The sequence below is a fragment of the Wyeomyia smithii genome, chromosome 2 (assembly GCF_029784165.1).
Source record: "Wyeomyia smithii strain HCP4-BCI-WySm-NY-G18 chromosome 2, ASM2978416v1, whole genome shotgun sequence".
In the NCBI taxonomy this organism is placed as follows: Eukaryota; Metazoa; Arthropoda; class Insecta; order Diptera; family Culicidae; genus Wyeomyia; species Wyeomyia smithii.
The window spans coordinates 259,847,612-259,869,439 of NC_073695.1; the positions used below are offsets into that span (position 1 = coordinate 259,847,612).

Here is a 21,828-nt window from a genome sequence, read left to right on the forward strand (position 1 = left end):
AATATTTGGTCAAAGCTTAATGCGCTCATCATACCTTTGAGTTATAAGTGCTTTTCATGTAGAAATTCATTCGAAATCAGAATAACTCATTCGCCGAAAAAGCTAATTTAATTTTTTAAACGTAAAAAAAATATATCTGGCAACACTGCCAGGTATTATTTTGATCAATTTTAATACCGCATATTATCGTATTTATCATGTCGGCGGACTCGCTCAAAGGTTACTCTCATAGTAGGCAATTTACTAGAGACTTCTTGTGTGTGTGATTGTGCCCAGTATGACTGTTCAAATTCAAAAGGTTTGACATTCAATAACACGATACCACACGATTGCGACGAACTCAAGTGTGTCTTTTAGTGGCGTATAATTGTATATTTCCATTTTTTGCATACTGATACTCCGAGTATGACACGGTTTCAATTAATATTGTCCGCCGGTAGCCGGATGTCCTAAAATTGTAAAATACCTATATCGTCCACGTTTTGGTCGGGTCTTAGGGGCCGTTCAATAATTACGTAAGCATATTTATCCACTTTTCCAACCCTCCCTCCATCCATTATAAGACATCGTAAGATATTTTGATTTTGATTTTGATTAATGCTTGCTTTCCGTAACACGGTCGATAGGCAACAACACTCTTTAGGCTGTATCAATGAGTATAAAAAAAAAGTGAGGAGGAAACTAACTAACACTTGCACGCGCCCCTCTGCTCGCTTCCCTCTGCCTAGAAATGATGCCAAACAGTGACGTAGCTATTTGGGTTTACCATTAGGTTCGTCCAGTTTATATTTAAAGCATTTATTAATACTAGAAAAATGCACTCTCCTCCTCACCTCTCTTTTACTCTCATTGAGGCTGTATAACAGTCTACTTCTGCTCAAACGAATCATTTTACAGGGTGGCAACGTGAAAGTGATACACTTTATTTATGTCATAAAACTCAAACCAGTTTTTATTTCTTTTCGGAATCGAAATCAATAATAAATAAAAAGTAGTAAAATTACAATGTATTTTGTTGAGTTCAAATCTTTCACCTTTTTGTTTGATAACGGCCCGTAGACGCTTTTTGAAGTCATTGCAAGCCACACGCACGCTTGTCATTCTCCTCAGTATGTGAAAGGAGAGGAGATAAAATTCACCGCGCACTTCCCTTCCAGTATGTACCTGCGTGTAGCAAATGCTTTCACCGCACTGCCTCTTTCTCCACTCCAAAGTGTCTCAACAGAGAGACAAACACACTTCCAGCTCACCCCACATCTGATAGAAACAAGAGGGGTGAATCACTCTACAGAGAAAACGCAGAAGTACACAACAGTCCACTGGCGAGTAGTCCGGAAGGTGAAAAAAACCTACCGGGCAAAAGTGTAGTCCTCGTGTAGCTACACTGCGAAAACGAATTCCACCAGAGTAAATTCGACCGGCACGAGCAACGCTGTTTTTTTTCCTCCCAATCTCTTTTCCTCTTTTGCCATCCTCAAGCAATCAACTGTGAAACGCACCGCAGATAGCTCTGCAGTGTAGTTATTGTGCGTGATGTCCACTCGTGTGAGAAAGTACACCATAGTCCATTGTCTCGCAAGAGAGAGATTTCAGATTTCACCGCAGTGCTTTCAGGAAGCTCAGCAGATAAAAATCGTTTGTCGCTCTCTTCTAGCATGAGTGTTGATTTGCTCTTTAGTGTGAGTTTAGCGTTTCGCATTTCGTTTCAAATCTTCACCAAACGATTTTTAAATGTGTTCAAACTCAAAGGGCCATTCAGATGGACTGATGAAACAAGGCAATTCTGCTTACGCCATTTCTGAACGATCAATTCCTTATGCGCTGGTGCTGAATCCTATTTAAAGCAAAAACTATCTTTCCCAACAAATAATTTAACGCAAGGATGCAAATGGCCTTTAATAATGTGTTACCAGTAGTACTCCTTGTTTATTTCCGTGCCCCTGTCTAGACATGTGCGCCGACCATATCATCGGCGGCGGCGGCGTAGAAAACATTTTACCTCGGCGGCGACCGGCGCGCCGGCGTGACGCCGTTGGCCTATATCGGCGGCGGCGTGTATCGGCGTGACACTAATTACCACTCATAATTGCGCAAAATGTGTGCATTGAACTCTCATTTTCGGTTCTTTTTAATTCAACGTTAATGAAAAAAATTATTGCGTCAGGGTTGACATGATGTCAAAACCAGAAATAAAAATGGTAAGAAATCAAGTAAATAAACAATTGAGCAACTAGAAAATGATAAACCAAGCAGAGAAAGTAAAACAAGTGCAAATCCCAAAAAAATTGCAAGGAACACTGCTATTTCTAAGGACATTCAGTTTAGAAAAAAAAGATAGATAGTTTGTCGATGAGTTCATTTTGATTAACCGTAGACCGACTTTGGAAAAATTCGATAGATTTTTCGTTAGAGGGTCGTTTTCAACTTTCATATATTTATATTTATATGGAAAAACTGAATTTTTCATTCATTCATTCAAATAGAATTCTTCGTTAAACTCCACAGATTCTTCATTACCATCTGGAAAATTTTTGTTTGCTCGAAATAGCGTTGAAAAAAGCAACAAAATCACATAAACTATGTGATGTCATTACTATTAAAATCACCCTTAAATATGATGGGTCGAAAATGATCCATTCTGACCGAAAAATCCGCAAATATCACCATGTAATGGAAAATAGCGGAAGTGTTTTTTTTTTATGCCTTAACGTTCAAGCAACAGAGTAAGGAGAATTCCGCAAAAACATAGTCGGTTTTGAGTGAATTCTCGCATACTGATCTAAAAAAAACCTAGTATTCTAGAGAAAACTAAAATCTTTACCAAAAAAAATAGATGAAAAACCACTTATCATTTTTTCTTAATTTTTTTTAACATTCCGGAATTGCTCATACGTTTACATAAAAATTAAAAATAAAAATTAAGATATAAACTTATGTTATAATAACTGTAACAATATTCTCGAAGCAAACTGGCCCCGTGCAAATTATTGATAATGACTTCGAAATTTTTTATATCTTTCGATAAAAAAGAATAAAGTCTGAATATTTAATGTCAAATATTGTATCAAATTTCCACAAATTAAAATAATTTACACTTAGGGAACATTCGTAAATGATAACAACCCGTTAAGTATACAGACGGAAGGTATACGGACGCAAGGCATCGAACGCTAGGCATAATGGATGGCAGGCATACAGGCACGAGGCATATGGACGCGAGGCCGAATGGACGCGAAGCCGAAGTGACGCGAGGTCGAATGGACGCAAGTCCGAATAGACACAAGGCCGATGGGAAGTGAGGCGGAATACGGTATTATCGTCATAATCACAGCCTTCTTTTAATAACATGTATTTCGCTTCAGGGTGTCATTTAGAAAACAATACACTCGCGGCCTTCGGCCGACTCGCTGTTCGAGCGAATGATGTCCTTACTCGCTACCGCTCGTTCGGACTTAACTAAGGGAAAGAAACTCTGTTTGAGTAGACCTAGCAAATCTGTAGATCAGTCGTTTGTGTGCAAGAGGCCGACGCTTCCGACGGCGGGTCGGCAGCCGGCACGGACTGTGAAAACCACGGCAGCTTAGTGCCGCCACGTTTCCTTGCCCTCGATTATGCGTCTGCGCCGCATGATTTGAAAAAATATGCCCAACCTAAACTCTTTAGGAATACATTTACGCTTAAGCTACATACATAGAGTAGAAAATATCTGAGGTAAGTATAGAATTCATTGAATGACACTTTTTGTCAATCATCGAGGTTGCAACATATTTTTCAATAGACTCTGCTGCGGAATGTATGTTGCAAATCCGGAACACATAGTCATGGTAATTGGATCTCATGCGATCATACAATATCGTATTCAGCCTCGCGTCCATTCGGCCTTGCGTCCGTTATGCCATATGGCAGTATGCCTCACATCCATTAAGCCTCGCGTCTGTATGCCTAGCACACTGCGTGAGGCCACCATGCAAAATTGCGTTACGTTGGAGTGAAGGGGTATAAAGAATTGCCAAATTCCGCGTTACTTAACATACGAGTGTTCCCTTATCGGCTGTGATTTGCGGTATTTCTATAATCAGGAAAAAATCCAGCATACACAATCACTATCGGCGCGGTAAAAATTTCCTCGGCGGGGCGCCGAGTCCAAATCATCGGCGGCGGCGTGCGTAAAAGTGTCGGCGGCGGCGGCGCGGCGTGGCGGCGCACAGGACTACCCCTGTCAATGAAAAGCAATGGTATCTTCCCTTTGGTCGATATACCTCCCCAAACTAACACAGCTGGCGTATTCTAATATCGCTTGACTGCTCTTTTATCACGAAGACATGCTTCATAAACACGGTCATATTGCTCAATCAAAGTTGCCTCCAGAGCAGAGATGCCAGATGTTTTTGAAAAATGTCTGCAACTGCTCGAAAAACCGGAAAAATGTGCTCGAAATCTGAAAAAAATCTACCCGTGATCCGAAAAAAATTCTCACGCGGGCAAAAGTCTGTAAAAATCTGCACACATTTTAAGAAAATCTGCGCGAATATAAGGAGACTCTGACAAAAATCTGCAGAAATCGTGGAAAAACTGCAAATATCTGCAAATCACTAGAAATCTGCACTCGGACTCCAAAAATCTGCGTTTTGCAGACAAATCTGCACATTTGGTTTCCCTGCTCCAGAGTGAACAACTTTTCTTCCGTAGAAATAATGTGACCTGCGTGCGTCTTCAGTAGCAACTGAGATCTAGCAACCCTGTCGGCAATAATTTGAACGAGTTAATCCGTGAATTTCCTGCTTCTTGAAAGCTGAATATCCAGGGTCCTTTTTGATAACATTTTGCATGGAAGTGTGGCTCATGTGCATTAGAGTGGCCATATTTTTTATGACCGTTTTTGAAACTATCGATCTTAATGAGCGCCGGGCTGAAAAAGTTTCCTTTTGACCTTTACAATAAGCCACGAAAATTTGAAGTTGATCGGAGTTTATTTAATGGACCCACAAAGCGCTTATATTTTAAAAATCGATTTACATGAAAATTGTACGGAGATTTTTCTTTTTTTAACATATATCTCTCGATAAACGTATTCAAATACACTTGTATTTTCATAAAACCGCTCTAAAATTATCCTAATCTAAGTTTAAAATTATCTAAAACTATTGGTGTTGTTAAAAAGTTCGGAATTTGAATGAGGTGGGTATTTTTACGGTATGAATCAACAACATGCAATATAAACCAAATTTCGTTTTCATTATTGTTGGAACACGGTTTGAACTTTTCATGAATTTAACACCATGTTCTGTGGCGTCTTTATAGCAAATAATTTTTAACAGAAGTTTGCTATTCCTCATTATTTTTTTAATCGGCTGGGTCGAAAAAATCAATATTTAGTTTAAAACTCGGAAAGAAAGCATTGGTTTTATATAAAACGAGATGGGATAAGTGGTCATCCACATACCACGTGGACAGATTTTTAACATTTTTGACCCCCCCTCTCCCTCCGTGGGCCCCCCCTCAAAAGCTGTCCACGTGGTATGTGGATGGCCCCTATATTATAACTGTTCAGGATTTCAATGCTTGCGACGTTCGACATCAGCTATTTGAGGCCAAACGGTATTGAAACCAAAAATGGTCGACTTCGAGCCACCACTTCGAATTTTCAAAGGCACAAGACTCGGTAACAGGTAAAGCGTCATCTGTAAAAACGCTGTTTCATGTTTGCTGCGGTGAAGCAAACTTATAATAGCGTTTTCACAGGGAATGCATTATCTATTTCCGAATCTCGTACTTCTGAAAATTCGAAGTGGTGGCTCGAAAATGGCTGTTCGTGGCTTCAATATCGTTCCACCTTAAAAACCGCGTTTAATCGCCTGATCATTTTATGTTTAATTTCAAGCGGGATATCAAGCCAATCCAACTTATTCTGCGCTTGAATGCCACAAGCGATTCTTCATCTTTTCAGTTACACCGTCTGAAACGACTATCAATTTCGAAATATGCGAAAGAATCACGTAGAAAATTCATAACTTGAAAATTCATAAATTGAATAATTCGTACACCTGAAAAACACCTGAATGTAAAGTTTGACTAAAAAGGGACATTTCTCGAATGCAATTTATGGTCAAAGATCAGAGCCAATATTTCCTCAGCAAATAATTTTTTTGCCATGAATCTTGCGTGTGATAAGTGAAAAAGGGTCGCTTTACAAAATTGTAACTTTAAGAAATGTAAATGCTAACTCCAAGAGCACCTCATAATCGCCGCGAACTTGATTGCATAACATTGCTTGATTCGATTGCAATCTTCATCGAATCATTTCGAACGAACTTTTGGATCATTGAAGCTGTGAATAATGTCGTTTGATGCTCTTGTAAAATGGTTGAAGAAAGGTGTTTAAAGTCCGATGCTTTTGTCATGTAATATATTTTGCATAAAAGTTAATAGATATGATATGAAGGACAAGTAATATTGGTTAGTTTTCGAAACTTTTCCGAAATATTCCACTAGCGTATTATGAACCTCTTAGGCGATATTTTTACCGAAGCTTGAATCAATTTTAAGCGCGCCTAAGAACTTTTCTGTTCCATCGTAACTCATAAAAATTGCAATTCGATCAACATGAGATCTACCGACTTTATTTGAAGAAAAAAAAAATTACCGTCCTAGTGAATTTAGATAATTAGTGCTAAACTGTTTCATAGAAAAAAAATAATACTACTAAAATTAACATCAAATCCATACAAAGAGCTCTTAATAACCTAAATAATTTTGCTTCAGCAATCCGATTTTGACGGTTCACTTCATAATCACTGAGTGGTAGCTTCAAATCCTCTAACGAATACAAGAGATCATTCATTTATTACGTAACGTACTCAGAAGAAGGGGATATTCAATGAAGAGTTCCATTGTGCGAAGCCCCCATGCAAAATTGTATTATTCAGGGATGGAAGGTATTGCTAAAATTGAGCGTTACGTAACATGTGAATGTCCCCAATGATATGGTTTCATGATTAAAGAGTATTTTGACGCAAAATATACACCTACTTTAAGAAACTAAGGCAAAAAACTTCTCAAAGGGATAAAAAAACCGCAATTTTCATGAGTATCTAATTTTTTAAATATAAGCGTTATGTGGGTCCATTAATTGAAGTCGGATCAACTTCAAATTTTCATGGCTAATTTTTGGAGTAAAAAGGAAACTTTTTCCGCCCGGCGCTTATCGAAATCGCATGATGTTACAAAAATGCCCACTCTAATGTTCATTTAACACGCCATTTTTCGATTTTTTCTTGGCAAACGGGCTGGATTTCGCCAGAAACGTTCCTTCACTGCTTTGATGACCGCTGGAGTCCGAACACTTCGTTTTTTACCAATTTTTTCTTGAGAACAACCGTGCTTGTATGCTTGAAACGCTTGATGGCCCTTTACACGAATAATTTGCTTGACATCAGATGTGACAGCTTGCTCCTGATCTCGATGGTAGTCAACCCTTGCAGGTGCAAGACCCTTATTTGTTCTATGTTTAAATCCATTGCAATTTTCTTGGGAGCGGAACTGACAACTGACTGTATTTATTCCAAATAAACACTAAACACGTCATTCTTTCAAATCATGCTCAGATGTTTGTCATGCTGTGACGAGGGGCACTCGAATACGTGTATCACTTCTATATTGCCAGCCTGTACTTTTGGATGGTACAAGCGTCAGACATGTTTCAGCAACAGCGAGCAGCAATTTCGATCTCGAAAACTCTTCTTATCAGGACAACCAATTGATTGATTAGAGATTTTTCTCTACTACACCCGCTGTTGAAATTTGTTAAGTAGTTCTAAGTCAACCGTGCGGTCGTGGCTTTACATACAACCCTTTTGTTATTTACATAATAAAGAGCGTGGCAAGCTACGTTATTGATTAACAAAAAATGAGATCAGGAGATGCAGGAGATGCACATTGAGAATTTTTTGTTCCTTCCAAGCATGCTTTTGACGGTTGGTTCATTATGTAATTTTTGCTGATAATGATCAATCACGGGCCATTCATAGGTGATCAAACTTTTATATTGTGCTAATTTCGATTTTGCAATGTACGGTTCAGCAATTAAAGCAGGTGAAGTCCATGTAAATTAGTAGGGGAGCTCCGTAGCCGCAAGGTTACAGAGTCCGCTTTGGTAAGCGGGTGATCGTGGGTTCGAATCTTTGTAGAATCAGGACATTTGGTTGTCAAAAGACGTGGCGGGGAGCCTCAAAGGACATGGGTTTATTCTCAGGCTCCCCACTACGTACCCTTCCTTCAATCTAATCTGAATTCTTCAGTACCCCTGTTGACTCTTCTTCTAACAAAAACAAGTCCCTATTATTTTAAAACTGGTCTGAGTAACGTATGAAAGTTGCCACAAAAGATCAATAAACTATACTGGTCGCAGTGGGGTCCATACAAAAAAAGAACGTATGAAAGTTCTCTCCAGGGAATTGTAATTAGGCGATAGCTGGTCTCGAGGTACGATGCTGGCCTAACAAGCCAGTCGTCGTATGTTTGAATCCCCGGCTCGGAAGAGACTGTTAGTGTCAGTAGGATCGTAGCGCTAGCCCCGCAATTGTCCTGTATATTTAGGGGCCATCCACATTCCACGTGGACAGATTTTCAACGATTGTGCCACACGCTTGTATGTGTTTCTGCAGGAGAACATACAGCCAAGAACCGCAATGCATGTGTTAGCAAAACTTCACTCGTTGCATTTGTATTGATAACAACGATCAGGTTTAATTCTGTCCCCTCATTCACACATAATAAGAAACTCACTCGTCAACCTCAAATGTCTAATTAGAAACAACACTATTTCGTTCCCCATTGTTTACTTGAAACGAAAATATGCAATACCGTGAGCCCACAGTTGCGAACTTTGTTCGGGATGGACACGAGTTTTGTATCTGCAAATAGGTCCAAATGAGTTTCTATGAAGCACACTCATTGCGTGTTTTAGATAGCTTGCATAAAGGCAAATTTTTGTGTTTTTCTCTGACGCAGTTTACAAATCGTGATGTGATTCTAAGACGCATTTGAAGTCTTTGAAATCATCAAGGTTTGTATATCGTTCGTATATCTCCTCGTAAGGTGATGCTCTTTATACCTAAAACTATTGCGCGTTGTTGATCTATCTGTAGATAATACGACCTCATGGAAGGTATCGACGCGGAGGTTGAAATGATATTTATCGACTGAACGAAATCTACTTCGATTTGCGATGTAATAATTTAGATGCAACGCGCGAGCAGTCTCCGGCTTGACGTTGATGCAGATGAGAAAGATATGATGAAATATCTGGGTTCATTTCGCGAAATCACCACACGCCGGAAGTCCATATTTCAGCAAAACTCTCCCAGGCTGAATACGCGTTTACACCGAAGCGTTACGAACAACCGCTTCAATCCCCCCGGCCGACACATACGCGCAGGAACTCGGCGTTTACGTCGATTATCTCTTAACGATGTACGCCTAATATGCCTAATAAATATGAAAATTGGCAATGTTCCATGCATCCAAAGCCTCAACAATTTAAAAAATGTAAATATACATATGAGCCAGAATATATTTTTAAATTTGTTGACAAAGTGCCGAACTAGTCATAAATATAACATATTATGTAAAACAACTGGTCAAAAGCTAGAACAATCAAAACCAAAATATCACTTTACAATACAGACAAGACAAAGCGTATACTTAGCTTTCATCTCTTCATTTTCCAGTTGTTTTCATCGTTTTTAGACTTTTCTTTAAATGGAAGTACAGTGGCAACATGCATGTATGCCTTCACACACTCGTTTAATCCATACAACATTTCATTCGTTGAAAAGAGATAGCACATAAACACTGTAAACGGCGTTGCATGGTTTTGATCTTATTGGCAAATTTTCACTTCAAGTTTAATTAGATACAAGCCAAATATAATTTGCACTATGCCAACGAATAAATTCCTAATGATTCAATCACTATAAAACTATGTGGAGCAGCTGCTCGAAAAACACTCTCCTTATTGTATGCAATAACACCACACACTCTGCTTTTTAAACAACAGATTTGTTACCTAAAGTGTCATTTCACGTTATTGCTAATTAAGTAATACGGAAAAACATCGCATGTACCTACTTTCATAGAAACATAGCTTTCTAAACCTGTGAATTTCAGAAAAATAATCTTAAAAGAACTACAACGCACCATAGCCAGAAAAGAAGATCAAGACCAAGAAAAAGTAACAACAGAGAAGTATTACAAGACGTTTTGGTTAAAGTTTGGGTTTTAGAAAATTTTCAAAATTTTATTTGGATTGAATACTAAAGAAAATAGAGAACTGTGCCGCGAAAAAAAATAAAATAAAGGCACTGGTTTGATGGCTCAAAATTTAAGTTCTATTCTATTCTCCATCGGTTATTCTCCAACAACCATTCAACATACCTTTACCTTTAAGTTGTCTCTGTTCTGAACATTGCTTTCGAAATGTCACAACTCAATTTGAGTGAAATATTTCCATTACTTGTGAAACATTTCATTAACAACCTTGTTGGACATCACTGATAGTGAAGACGGTCTGGAATTATACCGAGGAGACGTTTACTTTTTGGTTAATATTTCAATTGAAATAGTATGATAATTCAAATGACAAGAAGCCATCAAAATAAAGAATGAAACACCTTGAGTGTTCGCAATGTTGGAAAACCTGCTAGTTTTTGTTCGTTTCAAGACATTTACCTGCACTCAGAAGAGAGTCAAAATCGAAATAATTACGGGGCTTCTCCGATGAATGCTTCTAAATATTTTCCCTTACCTTACAACACAGAACGGAAGGTCATCTGTGATTCGAAAACTGTTGAGTGCTCGGTGAATTTTGCAGCGCTCCCTTGTGGTGGAAAGAACGCATTTTACACGGAAAATAAATAGAATTTATACTTCTTATATTGAAATCTGTCATACACACTGGTATAAATCTGCCATGCGAAAACACTACAGGTGCACTCTTTTAATGCGGTTATGTGTTTATTCTATATTATTACTTTTAAACTCTCTCAAGTTTCCCAGCAATAATGGTTATCACAAGCATTTGAAAGATGTTTTATATTACACTTTTGACGTATGAGTACGAATAATATAATCGATCTGGAAATTTGCAAATTTTTACTACTGAAAGGTACGGGGATGAAAGGAATATTTAAATTGCGTCCGTCACGAAAAGTGATTAGGATTCGAATGCTTATAGAATCTGCGATCTCGAACCGTCCCAGGTGGTCTCGAGGTACGATGCTAGCCTACCAAGCCAGTTGTCGTAGGTTCGAGTCTCAGCTCGGAAGAGACTGTTAGTGTCAAACTGACACTGTCAGTAGGATCGTAGTGCTAGCCCCGCAATTGTCCTGTACACTCAAACAGTTGGATGCGAAGTCAGTGTATAACAGAAAGTCGAGTTCCGATTTAGAATGTAGTAGCAAGGCTTTGCTTTGCTTTAGAATCTGCGATTTACATAGTATCGCTGCACCAGAGAGATTGCATATCCTATTTGCTAAATCCTTTGTACTACCATTGAAAAGAAGATATTGGTTACATCCACATAATGTGAAAGATCATTCTAAGACTTATTTCAATTTAATATAAAAGTGTTCTAAATTAGTTTCGCTTCGACGCATATTGATTTTGTAGAATAGAACTCTGTGTGAAGACCTGCTTTTTCGTGTGCATTTTTCGAAATAAGACCAGTAAAACAAAAGGTGTGAAACGACCCGGGGACAAGCTATTTCATTCGCACTCCTGCTCAACATGTCGACGGGCTTTGGCAAAATGTATAACTGTGTTATTTAGGCCGAAGAGCAAGACTTCACATAGGGGTGTGTGAAACGACTCTTTTGCGAAAGCGGCTCTGAACCGCTCACTCACCGTTCCGAACAGACTCATATGAACGGCTCATGGTTCACAATGATTCACGAGCGTTGACAGTTCGTATTTTCTCGGTAAACTTCGGGTTCGTGCGAATCCATCAAATCTGATGCGCTCGAAAAACCGTGGCTCTTTTTCGTGAGCCGTTCATTCTTTCGCTCTTTTCTAAGAACCGGTTCATTCACACATTCAAATAAAATTATGATTTTTAAAAATTTTCTATCGTTATCCTTCGGTTTTAAAATTCCGATTTGAAACAGTTCGAAATCTGCTCGAAATCGCTACAATAACAGTTCGCCCATGTACCAACTGTCATTCATGCGATTTAGTGCGATTTTTATTCTTCATTAAAAAACTGAAGGACAATGATATAAAATCACGTTTGTTCAGAAAATTACACTCTTTTAGCTGATATATAAATACCAGAAATCCGTGAATAGTTAATATCGAAATATCGTTCGCAAAATTAATATGCTACAACCACATTGTCCGTTCATACAACCACATTATCCGTTGCTCCAGAAGCTTATCCAAGTTTATCTAATCTCATCCTCCTTATTTTTATTCCATCGGATGCATCTAGCATCAATGAGTCCAAAACCGATATACCTTCAGAGTTTGGATCTCGGGTGATCGATAGAACATGTGATATAATGAAATAACAGGATGAAACCTGTTTTGAAATTTCATGGTCGACTAAGGTATTGATTCAATATTATAAAATATCTAGATATTTGCCTAGCAAAATTTATCTGTACAACATCTTCTTACAACACAAAGTAGCACTTCCTTTAAACAAAACAAAAAAAAAACACTTCATATTTGATTTATGACAACGATACAGTTTCAAACTAATTTTTATAAATAACTGTCGCTAACACATGATACAATCGTGAGAGGAAGACCTTCGCAATAATTGCATCATTAACAGTTTCGAACACCCGGTTTTAAATAGCATTGATTGTGGTTCGTGTTCCAAACCAACATGTACGGGACATCAGATAGCTTGTGTTGATACTTTCACTCACTTCCACTATGCCACATTTTAGATTTTCGAATATAAAAAATTGCACAAATGTGAAACTTTGCTATTTCCGCACAACGTTTTTGCATGGCACGTAAAAGTTCGAATTGAACAGGTTATACTGTTGGAATAACCGTCAATTCAAAACATCGAATAAATTATGCCACATTATACCACTGTCGCAGTGGCATAAACGTACACGACAAATATATATATATTGCTGAGGGCAAAGAAAATTCATTTGTGATTTTCCAGTCCTTTTTGTGTACACTTTCTGTTTGATCATATACATGAAGTTGACCTTCCGTTCTGTGCTTACAATGTCAAAGTTAGGATTTTTTTGTTAATTAACAAAATACGATGCCTCTCAGAATGTTGAATTTTATCCCATTCGAATATAGGAGGAACATTTTTGTCGTGTATTAAAGTATACTTTTGTCTTAAAGAAGCTCTTCAACATACCAATATCCAACCAACCAAATAATGGTAAACGAATCATAGGGAAACTCATCGGTGCGATACGCACCGAGTAGCTAAATAGTACACTGAAATATTACGCCAGCACGAGTAATTGCAAAAACAGAAAAAAATAGTTCAAACGTTTTTCCTTGACGGTAGATGTTTCAGGAATTTCGCTTCGCCAACCGCTGCAAGCAAGCAAATCACAAGGGTCGTGTTTTGTAAGGAAAACCTGCACTCTCTTCTCGAGTGTGCTACCTATACCTACCTACCGAACGAATCGCAGCACTTTGCGTAGCGGCGCGCGGCCTCTGTTTGGCAATCGAGCATGTAATCCGGTACCAGCATGAGGTTTGTACTCATTTTAACGCCACCGTACAAAGTACCAACCTAATTGTGAACCGGCTGCTGAACACGGTTTGAGTCATAGCTAAGAGGCTGAATAGCTTCATTCTTTCAGCGCTGGCAGCCGCTCGCTGACTGCCCCTCGCTATCGCTGGATATACAATTACCCGCCCCCCGCGGTGGCGGTGCGATATTTACAGCCCAAAATAGTGACACTCGGCGTCGAGAGCGAGCGAGCTGGTGGTGTGGTTTGAATTAACCGATTCGGGTCCGGATTATGTGTAATTGCGTGTCATTAGTACTTTACTGGGGCTGACCGGGCAAGAAAAGTTGTGTAAATAAATAAATGAATGAAATTGCTACGCAATTATGCGACAAAATTGAGCTTTAAGGTTAGGTTTTGTAACTCCATCAGGGGAAATTATGTTTCCACAGCGAAGCTATAGCAAGGCAAAATTTACCCAAAAGAAAACATAGTACATATGACGTGAAGTAATTCCAATGAAATCTTCATCTTCGGACGTAGTCTACGCCTTATAGGTATCGAATCAGCGAAATGTGAAAGGCAATCGGTTCAGGGCGATGGCAGTTAAAATCAATGCGATGGCAGTCATTATAGCGCAAGGAAGTAGGACTCCGGCCGGAGGTTGTGGCCAAAGGGCGTCGATTATAGTATAATCTGATAAGTTATGGGCGAACTACATTACGACGATTGCTGCACCCGAAGGTTACACTTGAAGGAGAAATCATTCCGATCGGTACAGTAAAGAAGCCTGACCCTTAGTGGCCGCCAGTTGAGTTGTGGACTACTGGTGATTTCAATTCATTCGGGCTACGAACCCTGTTTTACGAGGCGATTAGTTCATTCTGAGTTTCTATGATTGAGAGCGTTGGGTGTGCTATGGGGCAATCAGAGTTGAAAGTGACGTTAATATAGTTTTCTATGTTTCTATGTCGCGAACACGAACAATAATATAATCTAACGAAAAATAAAATAATCCTAATTTAAAGACTAATCAAATTAAAATCTAATGAATAATGAGAAATAAAAACATTTTTTTTTCGTTTTAATTTGTTCAGACTTTTCAATGAATTGAATAAATACCAAATTAAGCTCAGAGATAGTTTGTGGCATTTTGCGTGAAATTCACCATCACGGAAAACTTTTTCACACCTTACGAAGCCCCGCGCGGAGTTTCATCCGGCTGTACCTGAGTCATCCGAGAAGCCGGCTTTACAATCTCGATCTGTCGAAATGGAAACCAGTGCACACCAGTGCCCGTATGCTCGGACCATGGTGGGTCGCACTGTAATTAAAACTCGCCCCAGGTTGTGACACTCTCCGATTCGGGCCGGATCGAGACGGTAGAACCGACGACGGGGAGCTCGGTACCAGTTTCGGATAATTATCCACGCTCGCTCGATCCGGCATTGATAACACACCGTTCTGCTGGCCCACTGCTGGCCCACTGCTCTGACTGATTGGCGCCTTGCAGCTGACTGACGACACTTGCTGAATTCAGGTTATTTGCCATGTATGGGGAAGTGCTGAAAGAGGTGAAATTGAAGCATTTCCTGTGGTGATTAGTCTGTAGTGAATGCCACTTTCTTTCAAGTAGGGGAGAACTGCTAATGCAGGTTAACCCGAATAACGATTGCTCCTGGAGCTGCTGAACCAGTTTGTGATGTCTTAGTCATCGGCCGTTACTTGCAGATTGCGCTGGCCTCCCTGATAAACATTTCGACAGAAACAGTTGTTAGCTAAAGTCTGCCACTTATCGACTGATTCCATCGTTCGGAGGTTGTAAATTGAAATTTTCTTTTTACCATCTAGTAACACCAGTGGGGGCTTATGGCAGTGATAAGATTGCTTTTTTTCCTGACTTGTCATTCTGATAAGACGACTAACCGATGTTTCTCCTTCTTCTCATTGCAGTTCGATGCCTACACGCGGAGCCTCCAAATAGATCCGCACGGGTCAAACTTTCGATTGATTACCGATGGTCAGCTCCCGCTGCGACAGTGCCTCCATCCGGAAGCCAGTGCCAAAGAAATCCAGCTGCCCGCGTACTACTGGCGATTTAGTGACCTGCGAAAGGAGCATGTACGTTTTAAAGCGGGTGACCTGGCTCGGGCCCTGATACCGGCAGCCGATGTGGCCAAGCTGAATGCAATGCCGCGGTTACCGGCGATGCCGTCGTCCGTGGCGGACATTATGAAAGGTAAGTTTAGGGAGTAAATTTAGCCACAATTCAATTTCAACTGAGTGATAACTGACGATGACTTAGTGCTAACTGAACAATACACACGAAAAAAGATGAAGAATTATCCGTCTACAAGACTTGCGTTATTAATATTGTCATCGTCAGCGCCGGCCAAGGCGGCGGCGGTGGTAAACCGTAATTATGGAGGTGTCGTTAAAAATGAACACGCATTCATTTCAACGATTCTACTGTCTCGCATTTTTTTTTGCTTTCCTTTTGTGAAATGTGAAATAATCACCGTACCTAGGGTCGTGTGGTGCTAAGTGCCTTGGCTTCGCAGCCATCCGGAGGGGGCATAAATCACTCTGCGGTCCGTTTTTTTTCTTTCGCCAACCCCTTTTTCTGGTCAGGTTGGGTCACTCTGTGTCGAAAAAAAAAAGCGAAAAAACATTTACTGCCTGTCCAAGTTAATTACCGGAAAGCTATTAGAAGCTCCTCTGAGTAGGAATGACTTTTGCTTTCTAGGTTTCTATTTCATTTTGAAGTTCAAAATCTTTTGTAATCACTGGCAAGGATTGATTATTATTCTTGGGCGGGCAAAAAATATCAATGATTGAGCATCGGGTAATCGACAATAGAAAGAATGAATGCTGTACTGACCGTACTTGACCCGGGACATTGACACCTAAGCATTCTATTTTTTTTCTCAATTTTATCATTGCTCATGTTATGAAAGATCAATAAATGAACTGTCCGAAACATTACAGAACACTTGTACATCAGCGTCGGGTCAAAGTATTACCTAACTCCTCTGACGTGTACCGGCAATAGAAACTTAATCTGCAAGGCCACCTTCGATTGTTCACCTTTAAGCCCACGGGCATCGCAATCAACACGGTGGAGGTGACTGCTAGTGATAACGTTTGCGAAAAGATATGCCGATAGCGACGACAAATCTACAATGCATCGGTTCGGGTGGGGTTTCTGATCCGCTGGTAGCATATTATATTGACTGCACTGATAAGCAGACTCTCCCAATGTGTGACGCAACTGGCCATAGTTTATTGTTTCGATATCTTTCCGGCGGGGTTAAAAAATTATCGAACATTCCACGGTGGTCGGTTGCGATTGAAAACAAACATTTTTTTTTGTGCGAAGCAATAATACGGATTGTTTGTAAACTGAACAATTTTAGTTTCACTATAAGAGTTATCAACTGGCGACTGATTTTTACGACACTTCAGTCAAACTTACACTCATTTATCACTAGTAAAATTGAAAAAAAGTTCTCAAGGTTGTTGATTGTTTTCCCCTACCTTCTCGTTCTTTCTTTTCGAATGTAAATTAACATCAAAAATTTGAAGCGAAGCGCCGGGCCAAGGGGTTAAACGGATTTATCACCTACCGGTGATGACTAAGACCTTTGCTTAAATTGAACTTTTAACGTAACTCATTCTTGGCGTTGGCGTTTGCAAGCAGGTGTGAAATAACAATAATACGGAAGGTTTTGGCTTATCTATTGGAATGAATTTATTCGCTTCTATTGCATACTACACGCAAAAGTTGGAGTGTGCGTAACCAGATCATTTATGAGCGAAATTAGCGCATTTACTGATTAAAATTGGAACCAGTACAACGCATGTGTGTTGGGCATAACGCATTTGATGCTCTAGCGTATTTTGAATGTATTGCGCAACTCCAAACCACTACACTTATAAAACATCAGCCGATGTTCAGAAAGTTGGCATCGTTAAAACAGTGCAACCAGCAATCATTACTGATAAGTTGGGTACTGACTCCATTGAAGAAATTATTGTCTGATCGATTCACTTTCATGAATCAGGTCATTTGAAAACATCATTCAATCATTAACAATAAACAAAAACATGAGATTAGTCCAAAACATTTTGCATTCAATTATGACTCTGGTTTCATTCACATGCATTCGGTTCTGCGTTACTGGCACCAGCGTCAATAACTTCCGCGGCAACAAGGCTCGCCATTGGCTGTTTCGGTTGCTGACGATTTTTAGGGATGCACGAGCCGTTGATAGGCACCGACTCGCGAAAGTAAAGAACGGTTTTTTGAGCGCCTCGAAACTGATCGTTCGCCCGGAGCCGAAGTTTACCGAGACATTACGATTTTTGTGTATATTCTGATTTTGATCTTATTTTCCGGATCCTGGAAAAGTGAAAATGAGTAAACATCGGAAGCACTAGATGTGACCATTCATTTTTTGGCAATTTACGCTTTGGTTGTTCTCATCAACTGATTTTGAATTAATTTTGTTTTGATGATTTTTTTTGACGTAGAATATGTCTTACTTCAATTGGATGCCATTCCGAAATATCTGAAACAGAGTGAAACGGGTAAAACAGATTTCAAAAGCCTACAACTTTGTTACCACTGAACGGATTTTAGTCATTGATATCTCATTGGATGGAGAACAAATTTACCTAGTTTATAAAATCAATTTTTAAACCATTTTTTTCGTAGTGAAGAGGTTGAAATTTATAGCCAATTGGAATATAGTTTAACCAATCACGTGCCCGTACTTCCCTAGCACAGCCGACAATAATGTATATAAACGATTTGGCTTTATAAACGATTTTTAGTTGTTGTTGCTTTGTTTGCTCGAGTGCATTACTTCAAGAATGTGTTTGTGGCTTTGAGAAAGGCTAATTGTAATTTGTACTTGGCAGGAGGAACGAAACAATTCTCTTTGAGCTAGTGTATTTCATAATAGCTTTAGCTTCGAACCCAGCGCACTGGCTAGCCCTTCTGGTAACAGAAATAGTGCGGAAAGCTGCTCTGCCGCTTGTCCGTGGCCCACTTGTGTTCGCGGTGCCATCTTAATGACGGGTTTGTTGACAGTTGAACAGTTGACAGATAACTAATGCACCTGGCGCGCTACATTTTTTTTTACTTTTTTTACTTTCTTCCATAATACCATGTGCGAGGCCCCGCCCGCTTGTCGTGTAAGGTATTTCTGTAGGTAGTTAAGATAGTTGCACGGGTTTATTTCATCGCATTGTCAAACATTAAATCACTGACTTTCACGCGATTCGAGTGTATAATTCAAAATCGGTTTCAGTTCACATTTATTCTTTGTGTTTCTCGTGATTATGTTACTGCCACGTGGGAGGTAAACGTAGAAGAAGACGCACAGCCAGTTCTAAGGCTGCTAATGTCATGGCCAGTACCCGTAAATTATGCAGGTTTGCACAGGAGTACCTATTGATCTGGCGACAGCAATGTACCTTGCTGCGGAAGTGTTGGAATTGGCTTTGGGCGGCTTCGAATCGTTACATTTCTCATATTAATGTTGTAATTAAGGACTGCTTGACTGAATATAACTCAAAATACTCAAAACTATCTTTGAAATCACGAATAAATCTTGGTGTCACTCCAATAGACGCAAAATCACGTTTACTTCATCATTACTTTGAAGAGTATGATAAAATCAATCGTCGTAACTAGCACAGATTTTTATTAGAGATATTTTTTTCTATTTTTTTTCCTCGGTAAAATTTCATCCGATCTGCTCAAGTGAATTTGAGAATATTTTCATACGTATAACCTTTAAAGGGGTAACATCAATTATCATGCGTGTCATCCCCAAGTAGGTGATATTCACAAAAATTGTATAATTTTCTTCTGTTCAATAATTGTTATTAATATATTATTTTCAACTTTACCGTGGAATGGGGTGAAATTGATCACCGGAAAATTCGTGATAAAAAATACTAATCAAAAGATATTGCTCTTACAACACTAGGCAATGTTTTTTTTATTTTTTTTTATTTTTTTTTTTTTTTTTAATATCCTCCACTGACCCCCACACCAAAGAGCTCACACAGGAGCCCCCTGGTAGTGGACACTGACTAATAGCAAAAAGAAAAACAATACGCGGAGAAATTAACTATAAGCAAACAACTAGGTGATATCCCAGTGGAACTAAGTTCCTTTGAAGGGAATCACATACTATAACACAAAAATTTAAGATGTAGTGATAAACGTTACGGCTACAATGATAAGGACAAACTAAACAAGTTAACAGTTAGAAATGCAGGAAAAAACCAGCAGGAGCCAGAAAAACCTACATTTACAAAAAGGTTGGCGCAACTAAAATATAAATTCGTTTACATTTCTTATTAAATGTTGCTTCAGTTTGATTTTAAACAGGATGGTATTAGTTATTAGTTTTAGTTCGTAAGGCAGCAAATTGTACTTTAACGGGCCATAACACATGATGCGTGTTGAACCCAAGTTCGTGCTAGCTCTACTTCTCAAGAGTTCAGATGCATTCTGGATGATTCTGGTGTTTTGACGGTTAATCCTAGCTGTGAAAGTTATGTTGTGATGAAAATTTTGTTTGTGTAATGTGTTGTGGACAAAAATAATTGTTTGAGAATCACGTAGTCCTAAAATAGGAATTATTCTATGGTTTAGGTTTGTGTAGAGTCATTCAGTTGGGTACAAGTGAGGCAAATTGAAAATTACTTTTACACACCTGTTCTGAAGTGTTTGAATTTTTTTAAGTTTTGATTTAGCAGCATGACCCCAAACAATAATTAGGAATTGCAGTGGATAATAGAATGAATGCATGCATAGTAAAAGTTTAATAATGCTTTAATAGGCACGAAACGTCGTACCCTTTTCATAAGGCCACATAGAGTGGAAATTTTACATGACACTTTTCCAAGATGAATTCCCCATGAAAGACAGGAATCTAAGTGAAGCCCTAAATATTTGAGAGAAGACACTTTTTCGATGAACAAATTTCTCACACATGGATCGGGATGTTGAGGAATTTTTTTGCGCAGCGAATGGAATATCATATACTTTGTTTTCGTGAGGTTCAGAGAGAGGTAATTGCCATCAAAATATTCAATTAGAGTGCATAAATCGGATTCCATGTGAGTAACAACCGTTTGAACACTAGAACTGGGATAAAACAATGCTGTATCATCTGCAAAAAGCTTTGATGTTCCATGAAGCTTTAGGTTACCGAAGTCGTTGATAAAAACTAAGAATAATAAAGGACCGATATTGCTCCCTTGAGGTACTCCTATATCAATCGGGCGTAAACTACTACGCACACCTTCAATTATTACAAATTGTTGTCGATTTTATAAGTAACTTTTGATTAAGTCGTTGGCAACTCCTCTTACCCCATAGCGATCAAGCTTCCTAAGCAGTATACCATGGCTTAGAGTATCAAAAGCCTTCTTGAGATAGATGAATAAGCCACCCACGATTTTCTTTTGATCAACTTCGCAGATCAATTCATCAACAAGTTCGGTAATAGCAGTCGATGTACCACAGCCTTCCCGAAAGCCGTACTGAAATTTGTACATAACATCAATAGCCGACAAAAAACTCACAAGACGGCAGGTTAAAAGTTTTTCTATAATTTTATTTAGGGCAGATAATGTCGAAATTGGTCGATAGTTGGAAGGATCACATCTATCACCAGATTTAAAAACAGGTGAGACTTTAGCAATTTTTAATACATTCGGATAATTTCCGGTTGCTATTATTTTATTAAAGAGATTTGCAATAATCTCGGAAAACCGGCTAACGTGTCTTTTCAACAAATCAACGGGAATATTATCATGCTCTTTACTCTTCTTACTATCAAGTCTGCTTATTAGGATACAGACTTCACCAACACTAGCGGGTCTCAAAAATATAGAATTTCTAACGCATTTAACAGATTTTAGACAGTCAAAGTTATTATTCGGAATTTTGCTGGCCAAATTATTCTCTATAGTATAGAAATAATGATTGAACGCTTCGGCAACTTCATGATTTGTGTCTAGGTTCCTGCCATCAATTTTCAGCTTGAATTGTTCACAAGATTTAGAACGACCAAAGATTTCATTGAGCTTT

General features: G+C 39.0%; 1 protein-coding gene across 5 annotated transcripts in view; it reads left to right on the top strand.

Annotated features, from left to right (window-relative positions):
• Positions 1-21,828, top strand: part of LOC129724876 (RNA-binding protein fusilli) — a 193,356-nt gene that overhangs the window by 111,971 nt on the left and 59,557 nt on the right. For all 5 annotated transcript variants that reach the window (XM_055680146.1, XM_055680150.1, XM_055680149.1 and 2 more), the window contains exon 4: positions 15,666-15,951. In XM_055680146.1, the coding sequence (XP_055536121.1) occupies positions 15,666-15,951 (286 nt within the window). The remainder of the gene's footprint in view (positions 1-15,665; positions 15,952-21,828) is intronic.